This window comes from Babylonia areolata, chromosome 26, assembly GCF_041734735.1.
Source record: "Babylonia areolata isolate BAREFJ2019XMU chromosome 26, ASM4173473v1, whole genome shotgun sequence".
Classification (NCBI taxonomy): domain Eukaryota; kingdom Metazoa; phylum Mollusca; class Gastropoda; order Neogastropoda; family Buccinidae; genus Babylonia; species Babylonia areolata.
In genome coordinates this window covers 33,884,143-33,903,759 of record NC_134901.1, presented here as the reverse complement: position 1 = coordinate 33,903,759, position 19,617 = coordinate 33,884,143, and the positions used below count along the sequence as shown (strand labels likewise).

The following is a 19,617-nucleotide window of genomic DNA, read 5'->3' as shown; positions in this document are numbered from 1 at the left end:
AAATAAGCACGGGAGTTCACTCTCATAGCCAACTTAGGTTCATCCTCGTGGTAAGAGTGTCACAACAGAAAGAAAAAGTAAGACTACCAATTTGTCTATTCCTGTTGCATTGTACCAGACTGATGATTACATTTGGCCTTTTATTTCATTTTATTTTTCCCCCATTTGTATTATCCCCCCTTTTGTTTCTTCATTTAAAATTATCTTCGCTCTTCCTCTGTGGCCGTCATCCAGTTATTGTTATGTTTCCTTGTTTCTCTATGACTCAAAAGAGATAATGGGAATAAACAAACTCTGAAACTCTGAAACCGGTGGATTTTATTCCATATCGTTTGTCAAATCCCGAATTTCAGTGTATTATTTTAAGTGATAAAGTAATCTGAATTTGAAACAAAACAAGACATAGGCCATATGCTCACTGTATCAATATGGCGTGACTTGGTGTTTTGCAGGGCTGGCTCATCAACAAGGAAAGGAGCGTCAGCACAATGGTCATTGCTATTGGGTTTGAGGGCAGTGCCAACAAGCTTGGAATAGGAATTGTTAAAGATGGGGTGGTGCTGTCAAATCCCCGTCATACCTATATCACCCCTCCAGGACAAGGTAAAAAGTGTGACATGTAATGGTACATGTCTTAGAAGTTAGATGTGCACGCTTATGCTGCAATACTTCAAACACCCCAGGAATGACCTGGTCTGCATATAGCACACCATACACTCAAGGTATGTACATGCACACACACACACACACACACACACACACACACACACACACACACACACGAAAAAAAAAAAAAAGCACACACACACATGATCAGACATCATAGCACACTCCCACCATCTGCAGTAAGAATTAACCAGTATTTTATATCCACCTTTTAGATATGAAGTCAATGCCTGCAGATATCACACTATGTGACACTGTAGTGCACAGGCACCAAATTTACCAGAATAGATCAGCTTAAATGTCTCAGGCTCTTCAAACTGCTGTAGCAAGGCTTGTGAGAGTCAAGAAGTTTGAACACATCAAGCCCATTTTAAGGAGACTCCAATGGCTTCCTGTCCAGCAATACATCCATCACAAACTGCTTTCCATTATATTCAAGTCCAAGACAGAAAATCTACCACTGTATACATATATAGATCTCAGCTTCTTCACTCTCAAAACCCATGTCACACGTGTTCAGCGCTTGACGTTTAGTTCATCCGAGGAGAGAACTTGACCCTGCATTCAACTCAGGAGGGAAAGGCGCCGCCTAAAAATAACACGCTACCGCGGGAAGGGTTAAAGCTTTAACTTGGAAGAACTGAGAGCACAAAACGCTATGAGTTCTCTTTCACGCTGCGCCTCCAGCCGTTATCAGCTGTTGGGAGGGAGAAAGACCAGTGTGCTGTTACGCGCGATGGCAGCGGCCACAGGGAGAAAACAACACCTCTTCGTTAACTTTTGATAACATGTTGCTTGTCAACGCAATCGCTTAATGAATAGTATGGTCTGAAAGAGCACAGTCTTAGCTTTAAAACAATAGGAAACTCAAATGTGAACATCCGATTATTTTTCTCAGGATAACTGTTTGAAAATAGCAGGTATGCTTACCAACAGTTTGTTAACATGCATTTTGACACATTTTTAACACACTGAATCTAATCTCACAAAATTCGCTCAACACAGACAATACATTCCATGCACAGCATTACACATCAGCATGCCTCTCACTAACCTGTGTTGATAGCTGGAAATTCTGAAGGAAGCTGTGGCGTGTTAAAGATCACAACTGTTTTGCAGCTTGTACAAGTACTCCACAGGCACACTGATTCAGTCATTCACGCACACTGAAGAAAAGAGAGAGAAGGAAACAGAACGAAAGAAAGGAAGGGATGAAGGAGAGAAAGAGAGGGAAGGAAACAGCATGAAAGAAAGACAGGGAAGAAAACAGAATGAAAGAAAGGAATGGAAGAAAGAAATGTGAGAGAACAGAATGTGAAGGAAAACCAAACTCACGGTACTTCTGCTATGAAAAAAACCCACACCACCGCCAGTCACAATTGTCAGCACAGTTCTGTCAAGTAAATACTGCTATCTTAAAAAATATTTTCCAGCCAAAGAAAGTACTACCACCAACAAAAAGAGAAGTGTCCGCTCTTTCCAACAGTGCAAATATTAATGCCACAGAAATTCTGAAGGAAGCTGTGGCATGTTAAAGATCACAACTGTTTTGCAGCTTGTACAAGTACTCCACAGGCACACTGCTTCAATCATTCACACACACTGAAGAAAAGAGAGAGAAGGAAACAGAACGAAAGAAAGGAAGGGATAAAGGAGAGAAAGAGAGGGAAGGAAACAGCACGAAAGAAAGACAGAGAAGAAAACAGAATGAAAGAAAGGAATGGAAGAAAGAAATGTGAGAGAACAGAATGTGAAGGAAAACCAAACTAACGGTACTTCTGCTATGAAAAAAACCCACACCACTGCCAGTCACAATTGTCAGCACAGTTCTGTCAAGTAAATACTGCTATCTTAAAAAATATTTTCCAGCCAAGGAAAGTACTACCACCAACAAAAAGAGAAGTATCCACTCTTTCCAACAGTGCAAACATTAATGCCACAGATATAGGAGTATGCTCACCAGCCCGCTCAAAAGAGGCGCGCAAATTGCCACGCTTTAATAGAAGACAAAGAAGGGTCAGTGACGGGTTAGCAGGCACAGCAGCTGACCTACTTATCAGTGTCTGGCACTATCAGGCCTGTCAGGGGGATCTCGCAGTCGGCTAAGTGTGCGTGGTTCTGCTTATAGCCCAGACAGCAGTGATGTTCACAACATACATTCATTGTTAGATTGTAACTATATATTCATGAACATTGTAGATAGTTCATCAAACTGAAATTACATAATATCATAAATATTGGATGCATGTCATTTAATGATGATTTATTTTCTTGTTTCATATATATCCATGGTTCCTCATGTCCAAATATTGTGATTTGATTCTTTCTTCTTTTTTTGGTCAGGATTCCTTCCCAAAGACACAGCTCGTCACCACAGAGAACATGCCCTCAGTGTGCTGAAGCAAGCTCTGGATGAAGCCAAAATCTCTCCCCAAGACATTGATGTCATCTGTTACACTAAAGGTGACTTTCATTCAGTGTTTTTCTTGTAATTTCTTATATGTTTTTTTTTAATTTTCCATACACATAAATAATTATCTTATTTTATTAATGTAGGTTTTTCTTTTCAATCCTCTAGCATCAAATGGCACAGGATAACCAAAAACTTACTTACTGCCCTTTGTGCCCTCTGGCATGAAGGGCAGCAACAAAGAACCACCACTCTTATCTGTTTTGGGTCAGTCTCATGGTACCCCATGTGTGAATCAGGGTCTTTGAGTTCCCCTTTGACTGTTTTGCGCCAAGCGATCTTGGCCTTCTATTCTTGCATCTACCTTCTGGTGTCCGGAGGTTTATTACTGGTTCAGGGGCTGCAATGTAACTGTGATTGTGCCATATTTGCTTTCCGAGGGTTGATGGGATCATCACTGCCACTGGCTTGATGTGAGTTTGTTTTCAGCCCTGGTAGAACCATGTGCAATTAGCAGGACTTTGAGCAGTGTCTGATAAGAGTGTTTGATAACCGTCATACGTTTGTGCCTCTGGAGGAAGGTGGCAGAATTGTTAAAATGCTTCATTGAGTGTCTAGGTTTGAATATAAGTCCCACCCTTTCTCCCGAGTTTGACTGGAAACTCAAAGTGTGTAGTCATTCGGATGAGATGACAGATAAACCAATGTTTTGTGCAGCACGCACTTGGCACACTGAAAAAGAACCCATGGTAACATAAGTGTTGTCCTCTGCCAAAATTCTGTAGAAGAAATCAACTCTGATATGTACACAAATATAAGTATGCACTCAAGGCCTGACAAAGGGCATTGGCTTATGCTGATGTCAGGCATCTGCCCAGAAGATGTATGGATTTGTATGAATGCAGCAACGCCTCCCTAAGAAACAGAAACTTTGTGCCTCAGGTCCGGGTATGGGAGCCCCACTAGTGTCCACAGCTCTGGTGGCCAGGACTGTGGCCCAGCTGTGGAGGAAACCTATTGTGGCAGTCAACCACTGCATTGGACGTATCCTTTGGCTGTATTGTTTATTCCCAGTGAAACAAGGCTATCAGATCTGAATGCTGGGATGTTTTTGTGTAGTTACTGGATTGATGGTTTTAAAAAAAGTTTTACATTTTCATTTATAATTCAGAACTCTGTCAGTCTGTGATGGCAGATTTCTCTCTTCCAATTGGTCATTTGGTCTCTTGAAAGTATTCAGAATATGTTTTATTCTGTTTGCTTACTTGTTTACAATCACGGATGTTTTATGGATCTTTTCACTTACTGTCATCATCACTATCAGTATATATCACCATGGTATGGTCATGTTACATGCAGATGCCTCAGACAATACTGATGGTTTCTCCAAATCCATCAGATTAGCAACAACAACAACAACAACAAAAAGTAGCAGTCTTTGTTTATTGATAAAAAAAATATATGAAAATCTTTGCCAATGTTGACAGTGATCAGTGGCAAAGCAACACTGTGTGAGTACACATTGTTTCATCAGCTTTTTCACATTCATACCAAGTCTTGACATTTTATTTTGTATAAATACCAAGTTCAGACAGTCTTGACATTTCATTTTTTATGAGCACCAGGTTATGTCAGTTTTGACATCTCATTTTTATTTATACCAAGTCATATCAGTCTTGACATTTAATTTTCTTGAATACCAAATTAAGTCAGTCTTAACATTTCATTTTTATGACTGCCAAATTAAGACAGTCTTGACATTTCATTTTTATGACAAGCAAATTAAGAGTATTGACATTTCATTTTATCGCGTCAAAATTTGGTTTTGCAGATCTCTTTCGTGCATTGAAACTCATGCCATGTGAGCTTATATACAGCATGTGTCCTTGACAGTGTCCAGATATTGAAATGGGGCGCTTGATCACAGGTGCCAAGAACCCCACCGTTCTGTATGTCAGTGGGGGCAACACGCAGGTCGGTTCTAGTCCTGAAAACTATGATAGCAGTGTGATTTATTTCTTCTCTATCTCCAATTGTAGTTTGTTTACTTTCTATTTTATTTTATTTTATTGTGTCTGTTGTCTTGATAGACTGATCAGTTCAACATAATTAGAAATAATAGAAAGATTGCTGTGTGATTTTAGAAGCTTTTTTTTTTTTTTTTTTTTTTTAAAAACAATCAGGTAATCAGGTTTGAGTTTCTTTCTTAATATTTCTGATTTTTATGCTTGTTTGTAAAACACACACTGACACTATTGCAGTCACACTCAAAGGCACAAACCGAACATGTGCACACACACTTACAAGCATACACATGCATGCACGCATCAGTGACATATTTCTTACATGTCATATGCATGTGTATACATGTAAAGTTTGTGATGTACTGACAAATAAATGTTCTTTCTTTTTTCTTTTCTTTTTTTGTAAATTATGCAAATTGTTTGTATGTAAATTACTGCATAGTTTGGAACGTTGCTGTTAACCAGGTGCAGTTGCATTTAGAACATGTATTGATGTTAAACCAAGTATAGTTGCATATGGAACATGTGCTGCTGTTAAACCAAGTATAGTTGATTTTTATGATGCTGTTCCCCAGGTAATAGCGTACTCTGAAAGGTGTTACAGAATATTTGGAGAGACCATTGACATCGCTGTTGGAAATTGTCTTGATCGATTTGCACGTGTTTTAAAGGTCAGTAAATGGTGTTTTTTGTTGTTGTTTTTGTTGTTGTTGTTGTGTGTGTGTATGTGTGTGTGATGTATATTGTGTGTGTATATGTGTATGCGTGTGTGTTTATCAACAAGGACACTTCTTTAAAAACTGGAAATGAAAAGTATGGGTCACAATGGATGTCTGGATGCTGAAAATAGATTTCCTTTGTTCTGTTCATGTTGTTCGGTAGTCATGTCGTTCAGTATTTCCTTTGTTTCATTTTTATGAGGATAAGCATCAGCAAGTATTGGAATGATGTTAACCTTTTTTCATGTAAGTTTGTTGTATTATCCTGTTGCCTGCTGAAGGATGTATGGCTTACATCTCAGTTGTTGTATACATCAATTTTTTATCAACTGTCCATGTCTGATAAAGGGAACTGACCTACTCTGTTTCTGCCTGTCTTCTAGAATGTTTGAGGATTGTTTACATCCTTTGGACTTGTTTGGTCTGCACAGTGTGACTCAGATGCAGTGGAAAATTTACTTGCTGATGGTCAAAATGGTATTGTCTAGCACCAATTGATCTTAGCTCATTTTTCAAAGGTTTACAGCCATAAAAGTGGCTCAGGAAATAATCAGACATATGGAAAATGGGGGAAGAAAGCCTGTGTATTTGTGAGGGTGATGATTCAGGTTTCGGATTTAGATTGTGATGATAACAGTCACCACCCACTTTTGTGAAACAGAGTGAAAGCGACAGTGATGTAAGTTTTGTGTCTTGGACTGATCAGTCTGCATCTGAAGCATGCCAGGGGTTCAAGTGACAGTGGACACAAACCAGTTGCTGGTACAAGCACAGCTTAGATCATGTATAGCCTGGAGAGGGAAGGGGGGTGAGGAGAGAGGTGGTCAGTCAAGCTGGCCAGGAGGGGTGGGGCATGGTCTGTTGGCCGTGTGCCAACACTCACCTGGCTGGCCAGTTTCTTTTCCATCAAGCACTGCGATAATGCTGGGCCACAGGCACCCAGAGAAAACAAATTAGACTGGAAATCCTGGAATTAGTTGTGATACAGAGAATTTTTAACTGGTTGTTTTCATGGAAATATTCTGACTCGGACTTAAAAACAATGATTTTTCAGTGGAATTAAGTTAACTTTATCATTTTTTTTAAAGTACAATGTACGAGCAATCATCTTGCAAATTTTTTTTTTTTTTTAGATGTCTTTGTATTTGAAGTAGTACTTGTGGGGTTTTTTTGTGTTTTTTGCACATTGACTTAGGTGAAAACCCCAGTTTTTTACACCAGCACACAGGAATAACAAATTGTCAAAATGTTTGGCAGGTGAGGGGTTTAGACATTTGGATATATTTTTGTTAAAGCAGATCACTTTTGATATTTTGATGGTTGCTATTGCAGCATATTGTCAAATGTGAATTCTGTTTCCTTTCAGTTATCAAATGATCCAAGTCCTGGGTACAACATTGAGCAGCTTGCCAAAAAGTGAGTTAGACAAGAAAGAGTGCATTTCAAGTTCCTTTGTTGTATTTCCAAATAATTGGATTCTGCAGTGTGTGTGAGTGTGCAGATCATAGTAGTTATAACAGCATAATCATAGGGTTTTTGTTTGTGTAATAATGTGCATGTATCGTGAATGCAAAGGTGCTGGTGTCACATGATGGGGTTGAACACTCAGGTTCAAGTTAATGAAATGCACTTTATCTACTTTAGAAAGTGACTCTGCTGTCTCATTCCCTTTTTATTCTTCTTTTTTCAACTCTTTTTTAAATGATTGACAAATTGGGAGGAAGAAGTTTAACCCCAGTTTCACACATGTGCACACACACTCACATGCACACGCAGATGCACACACGCATGCATACATACACATGCACATTCACGCAGACACACAGACACACAAACACAAGCACACATACACACACATAAATATACACACAGAGAAATACATCTCTGTAACTTTAATTGCAATAATCCGGTCAGAACAGACATGCTGTTGAAATGCAACCTATTTCACTGATGTGGTTTGGACTTGCATCACTGCACTGAATCCCAGGGGTGAGAACATGAACTTGAGGCATTCAGCACATTCACAAACACACATGTAAGCATTCACACATGCTTATGCACACACACATGCACACACACACACATGCACACACACACAGAGTGCTGTTGAAAGTGACCAGTGCTTCACTTTCATCTTTTCTTTTTTGACTGTCAGTGGTCTGTGTTTCAGAGGGGAGAAATTTCTGGAACTGCCGTATGTGGTGAAAGGCATGGACGTCTCCTTTTCAGGCCTTCTCTCTTTCATTGAGGTCAGTGTGTACATGTGTGAATAAATCAAGCCTCACATTTGTACATTTAGTTTTGCTTCAACCATTCATTTCCATCAGAGTTGTGGTTTGTTGGTGATGATTCGTGCACTACACAGAGAATGAAAGAAATGTGTGAATGCTCAGTGTGAATGTGATGCATGCTACTGATTCAGAGCGGAAAGTGACTTTTTTTTTCTTTCTTTGAAGACCTAGGCTTTTAATGTAAATTGTGTGTTTAGGTCATTTTACATGGTGGTGTGTCCATCGAGATCGATGATGACCATCGTTGTCATCCAGCTGGGGGATGGGGGGAGGGTGGTGGTGGGGTGGGGGGGAGGATGCTCATGAATCTATCTGTGAATGCGCAGATGACTGAATAGTCCAATCTGCGCACGAAATGTTCGCTGACAGTTGGGGCAGACAAAGACATATCATTGTCAGGGGGCTTGTTTGCCCGTGACTTTCTGGCCTGCCTCTTCTGAACAGCTGCAGCAGCAGTCCTGTTGGCCTCGCACAACTTGGCGCCTTTGTGCACAGCAGCGCGCCATTTGTCACGGTCCACTGCAGATTCCTCCCAGGAGTCAGGGTTGATATCAAACGCTTTAAGAGAGACTTTCAGAGTATCTCTGAAGCGCTTCTTCTGACCTCTGTGTGATCTCTTCCCTTGTTGCAGCTCGCCATATAAGAGCCTTTTGGGCAGCCGATGGTCTGGAATGCGCGCCACGTGTCCAGCCCAGCGAAGCTGGGACTGCATCAGGATGGTGAAGATGCTGGGAAGGGTGGCTTTTGCGAGCACCTCTGTGTCTGGGGTCCTGTCTTGCCACTTGATGTTCAGTAGCTTCCTGAGGCATGTTGTGTGGAAGTGGTTCAGCTTCTTGGCATGTCGTTGGTACACTGTCCAAGTTTCGCAGGCGTACAGTAGTGTGGGGAGAACTACTGCTCTGTAGACCTTTAGCTTGGTCTCAAGACTAATGCCTCTTCTGTTCCAGACATTTGCACTGAGTCTGCCAAAAGTTGCGCTTGCTCTTGCAATCCTGACGTTCACTTCATCGTCGATGGTCGCATTTCGTGATAGTGTGCTGCCAAGGTATGTGAACCGCTCCACCGCACTGAGTCTCTGACTGTTGACTGTGATGTTGGGCTCAACGTAGGGTTTCCCTGGGGCTGGCTGATGGAGAACTTCAGTTTTCCTCGTGCTGATGGTAAGGCCAAAGTTCCTGCTGGCAGTGGCAAACTTGTCGACGCTGAGTTGCATGTCAGCTTCAGATCCAGCGTTGAGGGCACAATCATCAGCAAACAAAAAGTCTCTGATGATGTCTGTCATGACCTTCGTTTTTGCTTGAAGCCTTCTGAGGTTAAACAACTTGCCATCTGTTCGGTACTTTAGGCCGATTCCAACATCGCCATCTCTGAAGGCATCAGTAAGCATTGCAGAGAACATGAGGCTGAACAGCATTGGAGCCAGGACGCAGCCTTGCTTGACACCATTTGTGACAGCAAAAGGAGCAGATGTTTCGCCATTGTCCTGGACTCGAGCCTGCATGCCTTCATGGAATTGGCTGACCAAGGAAATAAATTTCCGAGGGCATCCGTACTTGGCCATGATCTTCCACAGTCCCTCTCTACTCACGGTGTCGAAGGCCTTAGTGAGGTCGACATAGGTGGAGAACAGATCAACATTTTGCTCCTGACATTTCTCTTGCAGCTGCCTTGCAGCAAACACCATGTCGGTGGTTCCGCGCTCTTTCCGGAATCCACATTGGCTCTCAGGCAAATGACCTTGGTCAAGGTGTGCTGTGAGGCGGTTTAGTAGGATCCTGGCAAGTATCTTGCCTGCGATGGAGAGCAAGGAAATGCCCCGATGGTTATCACAGGCTTGCCGGTTCCCCTTTCGCTTGTACAAGTGAATGATAGATGCATCTTTGAAATCCTGGGGGATCGTCTCTTCTTTCCACATGAGTGAGTACAGCTGATGGAGCTTCTCAGTCAGCACAGTGCCTCCATCCTTGTAGACCTCTGCTGGTATGGAGTCTGAGCCAGGTGTTTTGCCACTGGATAGCAGACGGATTGCTTTCTGGGTCTCAAGAAGTGTTGGCGGATTGTCCAGTGCTTCATTGATGGGGACTTGTGGGAGACGGTCTATGGCTTCATCATTTATGGAGGAAGGGCGATTTAAGACACTGTTGAAGTGCTCAGCCCAGCGTTCGAGAATTTTCTCATTTTACATAACCAGTGTTCTAAGACTATGTATGTCGGCCTGTCTGTCTGATCCAGTGTTCACCAGTGATAGGGGTTTGAGGCCCCATTTCAGCAAGATGTTGTGTCCTTGAGAAAGGCAGCTTACTTCTATTTTCCTCACTCCATCCGGGTGTGAATGTGTACCTGACTTTGTTTGAGAAAGGTTAAAAGGGCAGAAGGGGAGGATTGGGCCCCACCTTCCTATTCTGTGCCCTAGACACTGGATACGAACTCCCTGCCCTGATGGCCATCAATGGCTGTAGGACCTTCAAGAGGCACGGTGAGGCCTCACAGGTGGTAGGACCTTCAAGAGGCACAGTGAGGCCTTAGAGGTGGTAGGACCTTCAAGAGGTACAGTGAGGCCTTAGAGGTGGTAGGACCTTCAAGAGGCACAGTGAGGCCTTAGAGGTGGTAGGACCTTCAAGAGGTACAGTGAGGCCTCACAGGTAGTAGGACCTTCAAGAGGAACGGTGAGGCCTCACAGGTGGTAGGACCTTCAAGAGGAACGGTGAGGCCTCACAGGTGGTAGGACCTTCAAGAGGCACGGTGAGGCCTTACAGGTGGTAGGACCTTCAAGAGGCACAGTGAGGCCTTAGAGGTTGTAGGACCTTCAAGAGGCACGGTGAGGCCTCACAGGTGGTAGGACCTTCAAGAGGCACGGTGAGGCCTTAGAGGTGGTAGGACCTTCAAGAGGCACAGTGAGGCCTTAGAGGTGGTAGGACCTTCAAGAGGCACGGTGAGGCCTCACAGGTGGTAGGACCTTCAAGAGGCACAGTGAGGCCTTAGAGGTGGTAGGACCTTCAAGAGGCATGGTGAGGCCTCACAGGTGGTAGGACCTTCAAGAGGCACGGTGAGGCCTTAGAGGTGGTAAGACCTTCAAGACGCACAGTGAGGCCTTAGAGGTGGTAGGACCTTCAAGAGGCATGGTGAGGCCTCACAGGTGGTAAGACCTTCAAGACGCACGGTGAGGCGTCACAGGTGGTAAGACCTTCAAGACGCACGGTGAGGCCTCACAGGTGGTAAGACCTTCAAGACGCACGGTGAGGCCTCACAAGTGGTAAGACCTTCAAGACGCACGGTGAGGCCTCACAGGTGGTAAGACCTTCAAGAGGCACAGTGAGGCCTTAGAGGTGGTAGGACCTTCAAGAGGCACAGTGAGGCCTTAGAGGTGGTAGGACCTTCAAGAGGAACGGTGAGGCCTTGCAGGTGGTAGGACCTTCAAGAGGCACAGTGAGGCCTTACAGGTGGCAGGACCTTCAAGAGACACAGTGAGGCCTTACAGGTGGCAGGACCTTCAAGAGACACAGTGACACCTTACAGGTGGTAGGACCTTCAAGAGACAAAGTGAGGCCTTACAGGTGGCAGGACCTTCAAGAGACAAAGTGAGGCCTTACAGGTGGCAGGACCTTCAAGAGACACAGTGACACCTTACAGGTGGTAGGACCTTCAAGACACAGTGAGGCCTTACAGGTGGTAGGACCTTCAAGAGACAGTGAGGCCTTACAGGTGGTAGGACCTTCAAGAGACACAGTGAGGCGTTACAGGTGGTAGGACCTTCAAGAGGCACAGTGAGGCCTTACAGGTGGCAGGACCTTCAAGAGACACAGTGACACCTTACAGGTGGTAGGACCTTCAAGACACAGTGAGGCCTTGCAGGTGGTAGGACCTTCAAGAGACAGTGAGGCCTTACAGGTGGTAGGACCTTCAAGAGACAGTGACACCGGTGGTAGGACCTTCAAGAGACAAAGTGAGGCCTTACAGGTGGTAGGACCTTCAAGAGACAAAGTGAGGCCTTACAGGTGGCAGGACCTTCAAGAGACACAGTGACACCTTACAGGTGGTAGGACCTTCAAGACACAGTGAGGCCTTACAGGTGGTAGGACCTTCAAGAGACAGTGAGGCCTTACAGGTGGTAGGACCTTCAAGAGACACAGTGAGGCGTTACAGGTGGTAGGACCTTCAAGACACAGTGAGGCCTTGCAGGTGGTAGGACCTTCAAGAGACAGTGAGGCCTTACAGGTGGTAGGACCTTCAAGAGACAGTGACACCTTACAGGTGGTAGGACCTTCAAGAGGCACAGTGAGGCCTTACAGGTGGTAGGACCTTGAAGAGGCACAGTGAGGCCTTAGAGGTGGTAGGACCTTCAAGAGACAGTGACACCTTACAGGTGGTAGGACCTTCAAGAGACAGTGAGGCCTTACAGGTGGTAGGACCTTCAAGAAACACAGTGAGGCCTTACAGGTGGTAGGACCTTCAAGAAACACAGTGAGGCCTCACAGGTGGTAGGACCTTCAAGAGGCACAGTGAGGCCTTACAGGTGGTAGGACCTTGAAGAGGCACAGTGAGGCCTTAGAGGTGGTAGGACCTTCAAGAGACAGTGACACCTTACAGGTGGTAGGACCTTCAAGAAACACAGTGAGGCCTTACAGGTGGTAGGACCTTCAAGAGACAGTGACACCTTACAGGTGGTAGGACCTTCAAGAGAGACAGTGAGGCCTTACAGGTGGTAGGACCTTCAAGAGGCACAGTGAGGCCTTAGAGGTGGTAGGACCTTCAAGAGACACAGTGAGGCCTTACAGGTGGTAGGACCTTCAAGAGACACAGTGAGGCCTTACAGGTGGTAGGACCTTCAAGAAACACAGTGAGGCCTTACAGGTGGTAGGACCTTCAAGAGACACAGTGAGGCCTTACAGGTGGTAGGACCTTCAAGACACAGTGAGGCCTTAGAGGTGGTAGGACCTTCAAGAGGCACAGTGAGGCCTTACAGGTGGTAGGACCTTCAAGAGGCATGGTGAGGCCTTAGAGGTGGTAGGACCTTCAAGAGGCATGGTGAGGCCTTAGAGGTGGTAGGACCTTCAAGAGGCATGGTGAGGCCTTAGAGGTGGTAGGACCTTCAAGAGGCACAGTGACACCTTAGAGGTAGTTACATTTAATGCCCAGATGCAGCAGTGGCTTCAGAGTGCTCGTTTCTGTGTATTGTGTGGCAGTTGTGGACATTAAGAAATGATGGTGAATATTTGGGGGCTCATTTATGAAGCAGAAGTTAAATGTCATCAAAAAGGCAACTCACATCAGGCCATTAGCTGATGTCTTCAGGCAGAGGAGGTGGAGCAATAACAGCTGGGAAAAGTACATATGAAATCATGAGTTGAAAGGGAAAGTTAATAGACATTGGGTGACATGAAGATAACAGGTTCATTCTTCAGTTTAATATCTGTCAGTGGAAGTCATATGATATATGGGAAGGGGGAAATATGTATGTGTGTGTTTGTATGCATGTAAGTGGATGTGAATCAAATGTGGCTCAAGCAGCTGTAAACAGTCAGGGTAAGAGGGTCCTTTTGGAGGCTTAAGGGTCTTTCAAAGGTTCTCTGATAACATGCTTGTTTTCAGGGAAGGCTTTGGAGCTTAAATCCTGCATGGTCATCTTAACCTCCAACACTTGACTCTAAATTTTATTTAATAAACATTTCTCTCTGCACTGAACACAGTGTCACAGCCATCCACCACAAAGCATTAGGGGGTCAAACATCATCAACAAATCAGAATGCGATGTACAGAGCACACTGGTAACTCCCACAATGACAGAAGGAGATAGAATGTACGTGTTACTCTGCCCTAGTCCTGTCCTCTTCTTGGTTTCTAGGATGCCATGTCACCCACTGAGCCACCAAAGTCACTTCAGTGGGGGCCTATGTGTGCTGCAGTCATTTTTTTTTCTGCCCCATCATCTACACTGTTTCAGTGGCATTACTCCCACGCCGCTCATTTAGATTCCCCCATACACAGCCACACCCGGGTTCATCCGTCACAGTTCCACCATCAGCAGTCCGCAGGGAACCATCCATGTTAGGTTGCCAGGAGGCCACACACCAGAGGACACCCTGCACTGCTGATGAGTCATTTCGGTGGTGTTCAGTGGTGCCTGTTCTGATTCAACGTACTTAGGACACCACCTACTAAGCCCCCTACTAACGACAATAATGGCTTAGTCGTGGAGCCAGACTGCTGCAGTCCTTACCTTTCAAGGAAGTATGAGAGACAACAGTTGATGGTGTGCCCTATACTGCAGTACCTGTAACACTGAAGAAGGGCAGCAATCCCCATGTTTCTGCTGAAGTGTTGGAACTCTCTGTTGTGTTGTTAAAAAAAAAAAAAAGAAGAAGAAAATGATAATGATTTGATAAAATTAATGTGAATGTCTCCATGAGTAAAACATGAAAGGAAAAACACAAATGTTTTTTGTTGTTGTTTTTTTTCAGGAAAAAGCCCCAGAACTGATAGACAAGGGAGAGTACACTCCAGAGGACTTGTGTTTTTCTTTACAGGAAACTGTGTTTGCCATGCTCATTGAAATCACAGGTTAGTTATTTATATATATTGATGTTATATACAATAGAACTAAGAAATTACTGTGAAAAACCTGGACTGACTGGATGTTCTTTTACAAGAATCATTTAATTCAGACATTTATTTGATACATTTGGAAAAAAAAAAAAAAAAAGTGCAGATAAACTAAATGCGCAAAATTCAATCTATATTTATGATGGTTTTTTGTTGTTGTTTTTTGTTTTTGTTATTCATCAAATTGTTTTCACAAAATTTTCATGTTTTTTTTTTCTGTTCCATTATTTCCTTCATTCAGTCACTCTTCAGGTGATGGAAATTAAATGAAATAGCTACTGGAACATCATGAATGATCATAGCAGTATTCTTTGACAGCCAGCATACTCAAAGAAGAAAAACAAACAAAACAAAAACATGACTGTAACACCAACTAGTGGGTCATCAGTTTTTGTCAAAGAAGGTGGGGATCTCCAAAAAAAAAATCAGTTCCATGTTTTTTAATGATAATTCTTACTGAATCAGTTCTTGTTTTTTTTTCACTCACACACATTTCCTCTCAAACTTTCACCCATATATGCCTGTTTGTAACATGGGTTGTTATGATTGATTTAAAAAAAAAAAAAGAGAATGCAGTGTTACCTTTGTTGTAGTTAAGTTTTTATCGGTTTTGTGAGAGCAGGACCTTTGATGAAGATGGTGTTCACATGTGAGATGGGTGTCTGTTGCAGAAAGAGCCATGGCACACTGTGGCTCAGAAGAGGTTCTGATTGTTGGAGGAGTCGGCTGTGAGTTTGTTTTTACATGTCTTTGCATTTCTCTGTATGTTCAGTGTCCGTGGAATATTGTGAATCCCCAATTCTGCTGGTGACATTAAACAATGTCGAGTTCATTTCTTTTCTGCTTTGTTCCTCTTCCTTTTGTTGTTTTCACAAAAACTGAAAGGGCTTTTGTTGTTAACTATTTCAGGTTAATTATTTTCATGTCCTGTTGAAAGCATGCACATGATTTTTTCTGACTTTGGACAGTTCAGATAAAGTGTACTTATCTCATATGAAAAACTACACTCGTAATGCTTTTCCACATCCTAGCTTAAAAGTTTCCACACATACGTGCACGCATGCACACACGCGTGGAGCCACAATAGAAACTGTTGTGGTCTGTGACCAGCCAAAACAGATTGATATGGTTGTGTTATTTTTATCTAGTATTTTGAATCACTCATGCATTTAGCCAATTTTGGGGTTGTAGTATATACTTGGTATCATGGATATGTCAAAATCTTTTTTCTTCTCAAATGAAAGACAGATAAAATGTTGGCTGTGTTTTCAGGTAACAAAAGATTACAAGAGATGATGGGGGTGATGGCTGAAGAGCGAGGTGCCACCTTGTTTGCCACTGATGAGAGGTGCTCTATATGTATATACAGTGATTTTTTGGTTTTTATTTACCTGATATAGCGCAAGTGTCATATGGCTTAAGCATTGGACTTTCAATCTGAGGATCCTAGGCTCAGTCCTAGTATAGCTTAAAATCTTTTTAGCTTTACCTTATTCATTTTGTGATTAGACAGGTGCAATAGTTGAAGGATTAAAGCATTGGTCTTTGAATCTGAGGGTCCTGAGTTCAGTCGCAGTATTGGGGGATATATTTATGCAGACTTGGTAGTGCCTTTGTCCCCTTTGTTTGTGTACAGATGCAGATCACCTACACACATTAAAGACACAATGAGTCATTTTATACCTTTCCAGATCTTTAAAAATGTATGTTTGTGGTTTTATGAATTTATGTGTATCTGTATACTTTATCAGTTTGCATATATATTTATAATCATATATAACGAATTCGGGGATTCACTATAGACCTTTAGATACTTTTTTTTTTAGATTAATTTTTCTGCTTCTGCTTGCAGGAAAGCCTTTCAGATGCCTTTTCAACATTATCAATTTTGGGCAATAAGTGGAGTGTAATACAGCCAGCATGCACACCCAAAAAAACCAGTATGGCTGCCTACACAGCGGTGTAAAAATGGTCATAGACATGTGCAGATATGAGTGAATGTGGGAGATGCAGCTCACTAATCCAGATACAGATAAAAGGAAGACTGAAGATTTATGGTTTTATAGTTCTTGTTTATACTTATTCATTCATCTATTTAATCTTCTGTTTGTATTTGGAAAACTTTTAACACTGGCTTTTTTTGTGTGCTCAAACCATGACTGAAGAAAAGGTCTTTCAAAACATCTCCCACATACACATAAATATCAACTGGTAATCTTTAACACATGTGTGCAGGGTTGTATAAAGCGAAACGGATGCAGCAAACCATCGAAAGAATTGGCAGTAGACATACTTTTTTTTTTTTTAAGTCCTTTTCTCATATAAAACTAATCTGTTTAGATGAATCACTTTTTAAAAATCTTTTGTATGAGAATTAAGTGAAGAGACACAGGAGGAGATGATGTTTATTTCTTTTCTGTTTGTAAATGTTTGGGGGGGGTTTTGTTGGGTTGTTTTTTTCCTGAAATGGACTTGTTTTCTCTGTCTCCAAGGTTTTGTATCGACAACGGCGCCATGATAGCTCAAGCGGGCTGGGAGATGTTTCATTCTGGCATTACCACGGAGCTGAAAGATACCACCTGCACCCAGAGGTATGGGCAGCATCACACCATCAACAGGATTTCGTGCAAAAAACAAAACAAAAAAATTCAAACACATTACATGACCTGTTTTGCTTCTTGTCAAAAATACTGTTAATATATTTTTCCAAATATTTTTGGGTGCAGTACTGGATTCTGTACTTGGTTTTTTTTGTTTGTTTGTTTTTGTTTTTTTTTTATGGTTTTATCTGAGAGGAGCACATTTTTCTGGTAAAATACTGGATAGTATTGATACCTGTTGCACAGTGAAGGGGAAAAATTGAAGGAAAAAAAACATGCTTTTTTTTGCAGCACAGTTTGTGCCCCCAAGATCTTATCACATTGTGGAATGTTTTCCAGTGCAGAAAGGAAATTCTGTAAAAAATTGTGTGATTATGATTTCATCACAAATGTCGTTTTAAATACTAGATTGTGTTTTCTTTCGGTCTCTACCACCAGCACTATCCCATTTTGTTATCATTTTTTTCAGGTGGGTTTTTATGGTGTGGAAACCATAACTTGTGCTTCCATAATAAGGATTTGTTTTAATGCATTCTGCTCTTCAGGATGCTGTGCACAGCATCCCACTGTGATTCCAGGAATCTTTGATCAAAATCCTGGCCCAGTAGTTTTCCTTATTTTCTAGATTTACAAAAGGTCTCTTCCACATGTTGAACGGAGGGAGTCTCACTGTAAAACCCATCTTATTTCCAAACACCAGTTTATCTTCTTTTTTTTTTCATCAGTATTGGTGTTTTAGATTGTGCTTTTCTGTGTGATAGAAAATCCCCACTTGTTACATTTCCAGTTTTACCCATCATGAAGGCACACTCAATGCAGAGATCAAGGTTGAAGAAAAAATATAACCCCATAGAGTCTGAAAATTATGGTACACAAAGCACCTTGCCTGAACCTGATTTCCAGTTATAGCTTCTGTGGTGGATTGAAGCTGTACACAGGGAGCTTTTGTTCTCAAGTTGTTGTTTTTTTATGATCCTTTTGTGGTTTCTTTGTGTAGACATTTTCTTATAACATTGAGTGGGATTATGCATTTAAGGGTTACAAGAGTATTTCTCATAGTACTCAGTTTTAATGAGACAGACACATTTGTAAAAGGAATACAGATATGGAGAAAATGCCATTCTTTTTGTATACTATTCTGATGCATGTGCCTGTTGTTTGTTTCTCATGACCAGTGTGTTGTGTTTAAACCTTATTTTTTCTTTCTTTTTTTTTTAATGGTTGGGGCTGGGGGTTGGGGGGGTGGGGTGGTAGGTATCTTATTGTGGTTGTTTTTTTGTTGTTGCTTTTTGGTCGGAACAAAATCTGTTAAGTCTATATGTTAGACCTTCACAGTGAAAAATGACATCCCTGGCAGTCTTAATTTAATTCCTGTTAACATTTATATCTTTCAGGTTTCGCACAGATGAAGTTGAAGTGACATGGAGGAAATAACGTGGCCGTTTCCGTGAGAATAAAGTGGCAGCAGCAGAAGCAGACTGGTGCAGTAAAGACACACTTGCAGTGAAAGGTTTGATGCTGAACTTCTCAATGACGGTGTTGTTTTTCATGGAAGCAGTTTCACCATCCAGTGCTGACAGAAAACATTGGGTGTTGAGAGCAGTGGCCATGTAGTTGATGGTCCACATATACCGTGTGGTCTGCAGTGATCTGACAGGTGTGACATGAAGTGCTGAAAGACTAACTCTAATTATGTGTGTATGTATGTGCAGTCTGTGCATAGGAGAATGTTGGCTAAACCTCGGATGAGGCTCACACTTTCTTGGCTGGTTTTATGCTAAATACATGGCTGAGTGTAACACAAAGACGTACTGAAAGCCAGCCCATGTACTAACACTAACATAAAATTGCATAGAACATATAATAACAAGCATCACTCAAGTGTCAAAACATTCATTGAATATCATTATGAATATATACAGATGCTCAACACAATAAATAAGTGCTGAAATTTAGAATTGCTGTCATTTCAGTTGATATGGCCCGTCTCGTGCCAGAACAAATTGAAGAAAGATGCATTTTGTATGTCTTTTAACAGTTGCATGATACAGTTGATATCTACAACACAAGAGTTGCTGACACATTTGAAGGAGAAAACATTGAAAACTGAAAATATGAAAAGACAAGCATTCACCAACTTTTTTTTTGTTTTTGTTATGACCTGTTCCTTCTGGTCAACTGGAATAACTGGACAAGTGCTGTTTCGTTAGCATGGCGTTTTGAAAGGAAGAGCAAGACTTTTAACTGTACAGTTTGTGTTCAAGATGAGCTTTACACAACACAACTGAATGCATGTAGATTGTGTTC

The 19,617-nt window shown here is 42.1% G+C and overlaps 1 protein-coding gene across 1 annotated transcript; it reads left to right on the top strand.

Moving 5' to 3' along the window:
* Positions 1–16: 16 nt before the first annotated feature.
* LOC143300119 (putative tRNA N6-adenosine threonylcarbamoyltransferase) lies at positions 17–19,322 on the top strand. The gene is made up of 13 exons (XM_076613651.1): positions 17–77; positions 453–603; positions 3,010–3,129; positions 4,019–4,120; positions 4,977–5,050; positions 5,676–5,771; positions 7,186–7,235; positions 7,990–8,068; positions 14,569–14,668; positions 15,382–15,438; positions 15,983–16,058; positions 17,203–17,301; positions 18,705–19,322. The coding sequence occupies exons 2-13, from the start codon at positions 489–491 to the stop codon at positions 18,742–18,744; spliced, it is 1,008 nt and encodes a 335-aa protein (XP_076469766.1). The 5' UTR covers positions 17–77; positions 453–488; the 3' UTR covers positions 18,745–19,322.
* Positions 19,323–19,617: the final 295 nt, after the last annotated feature.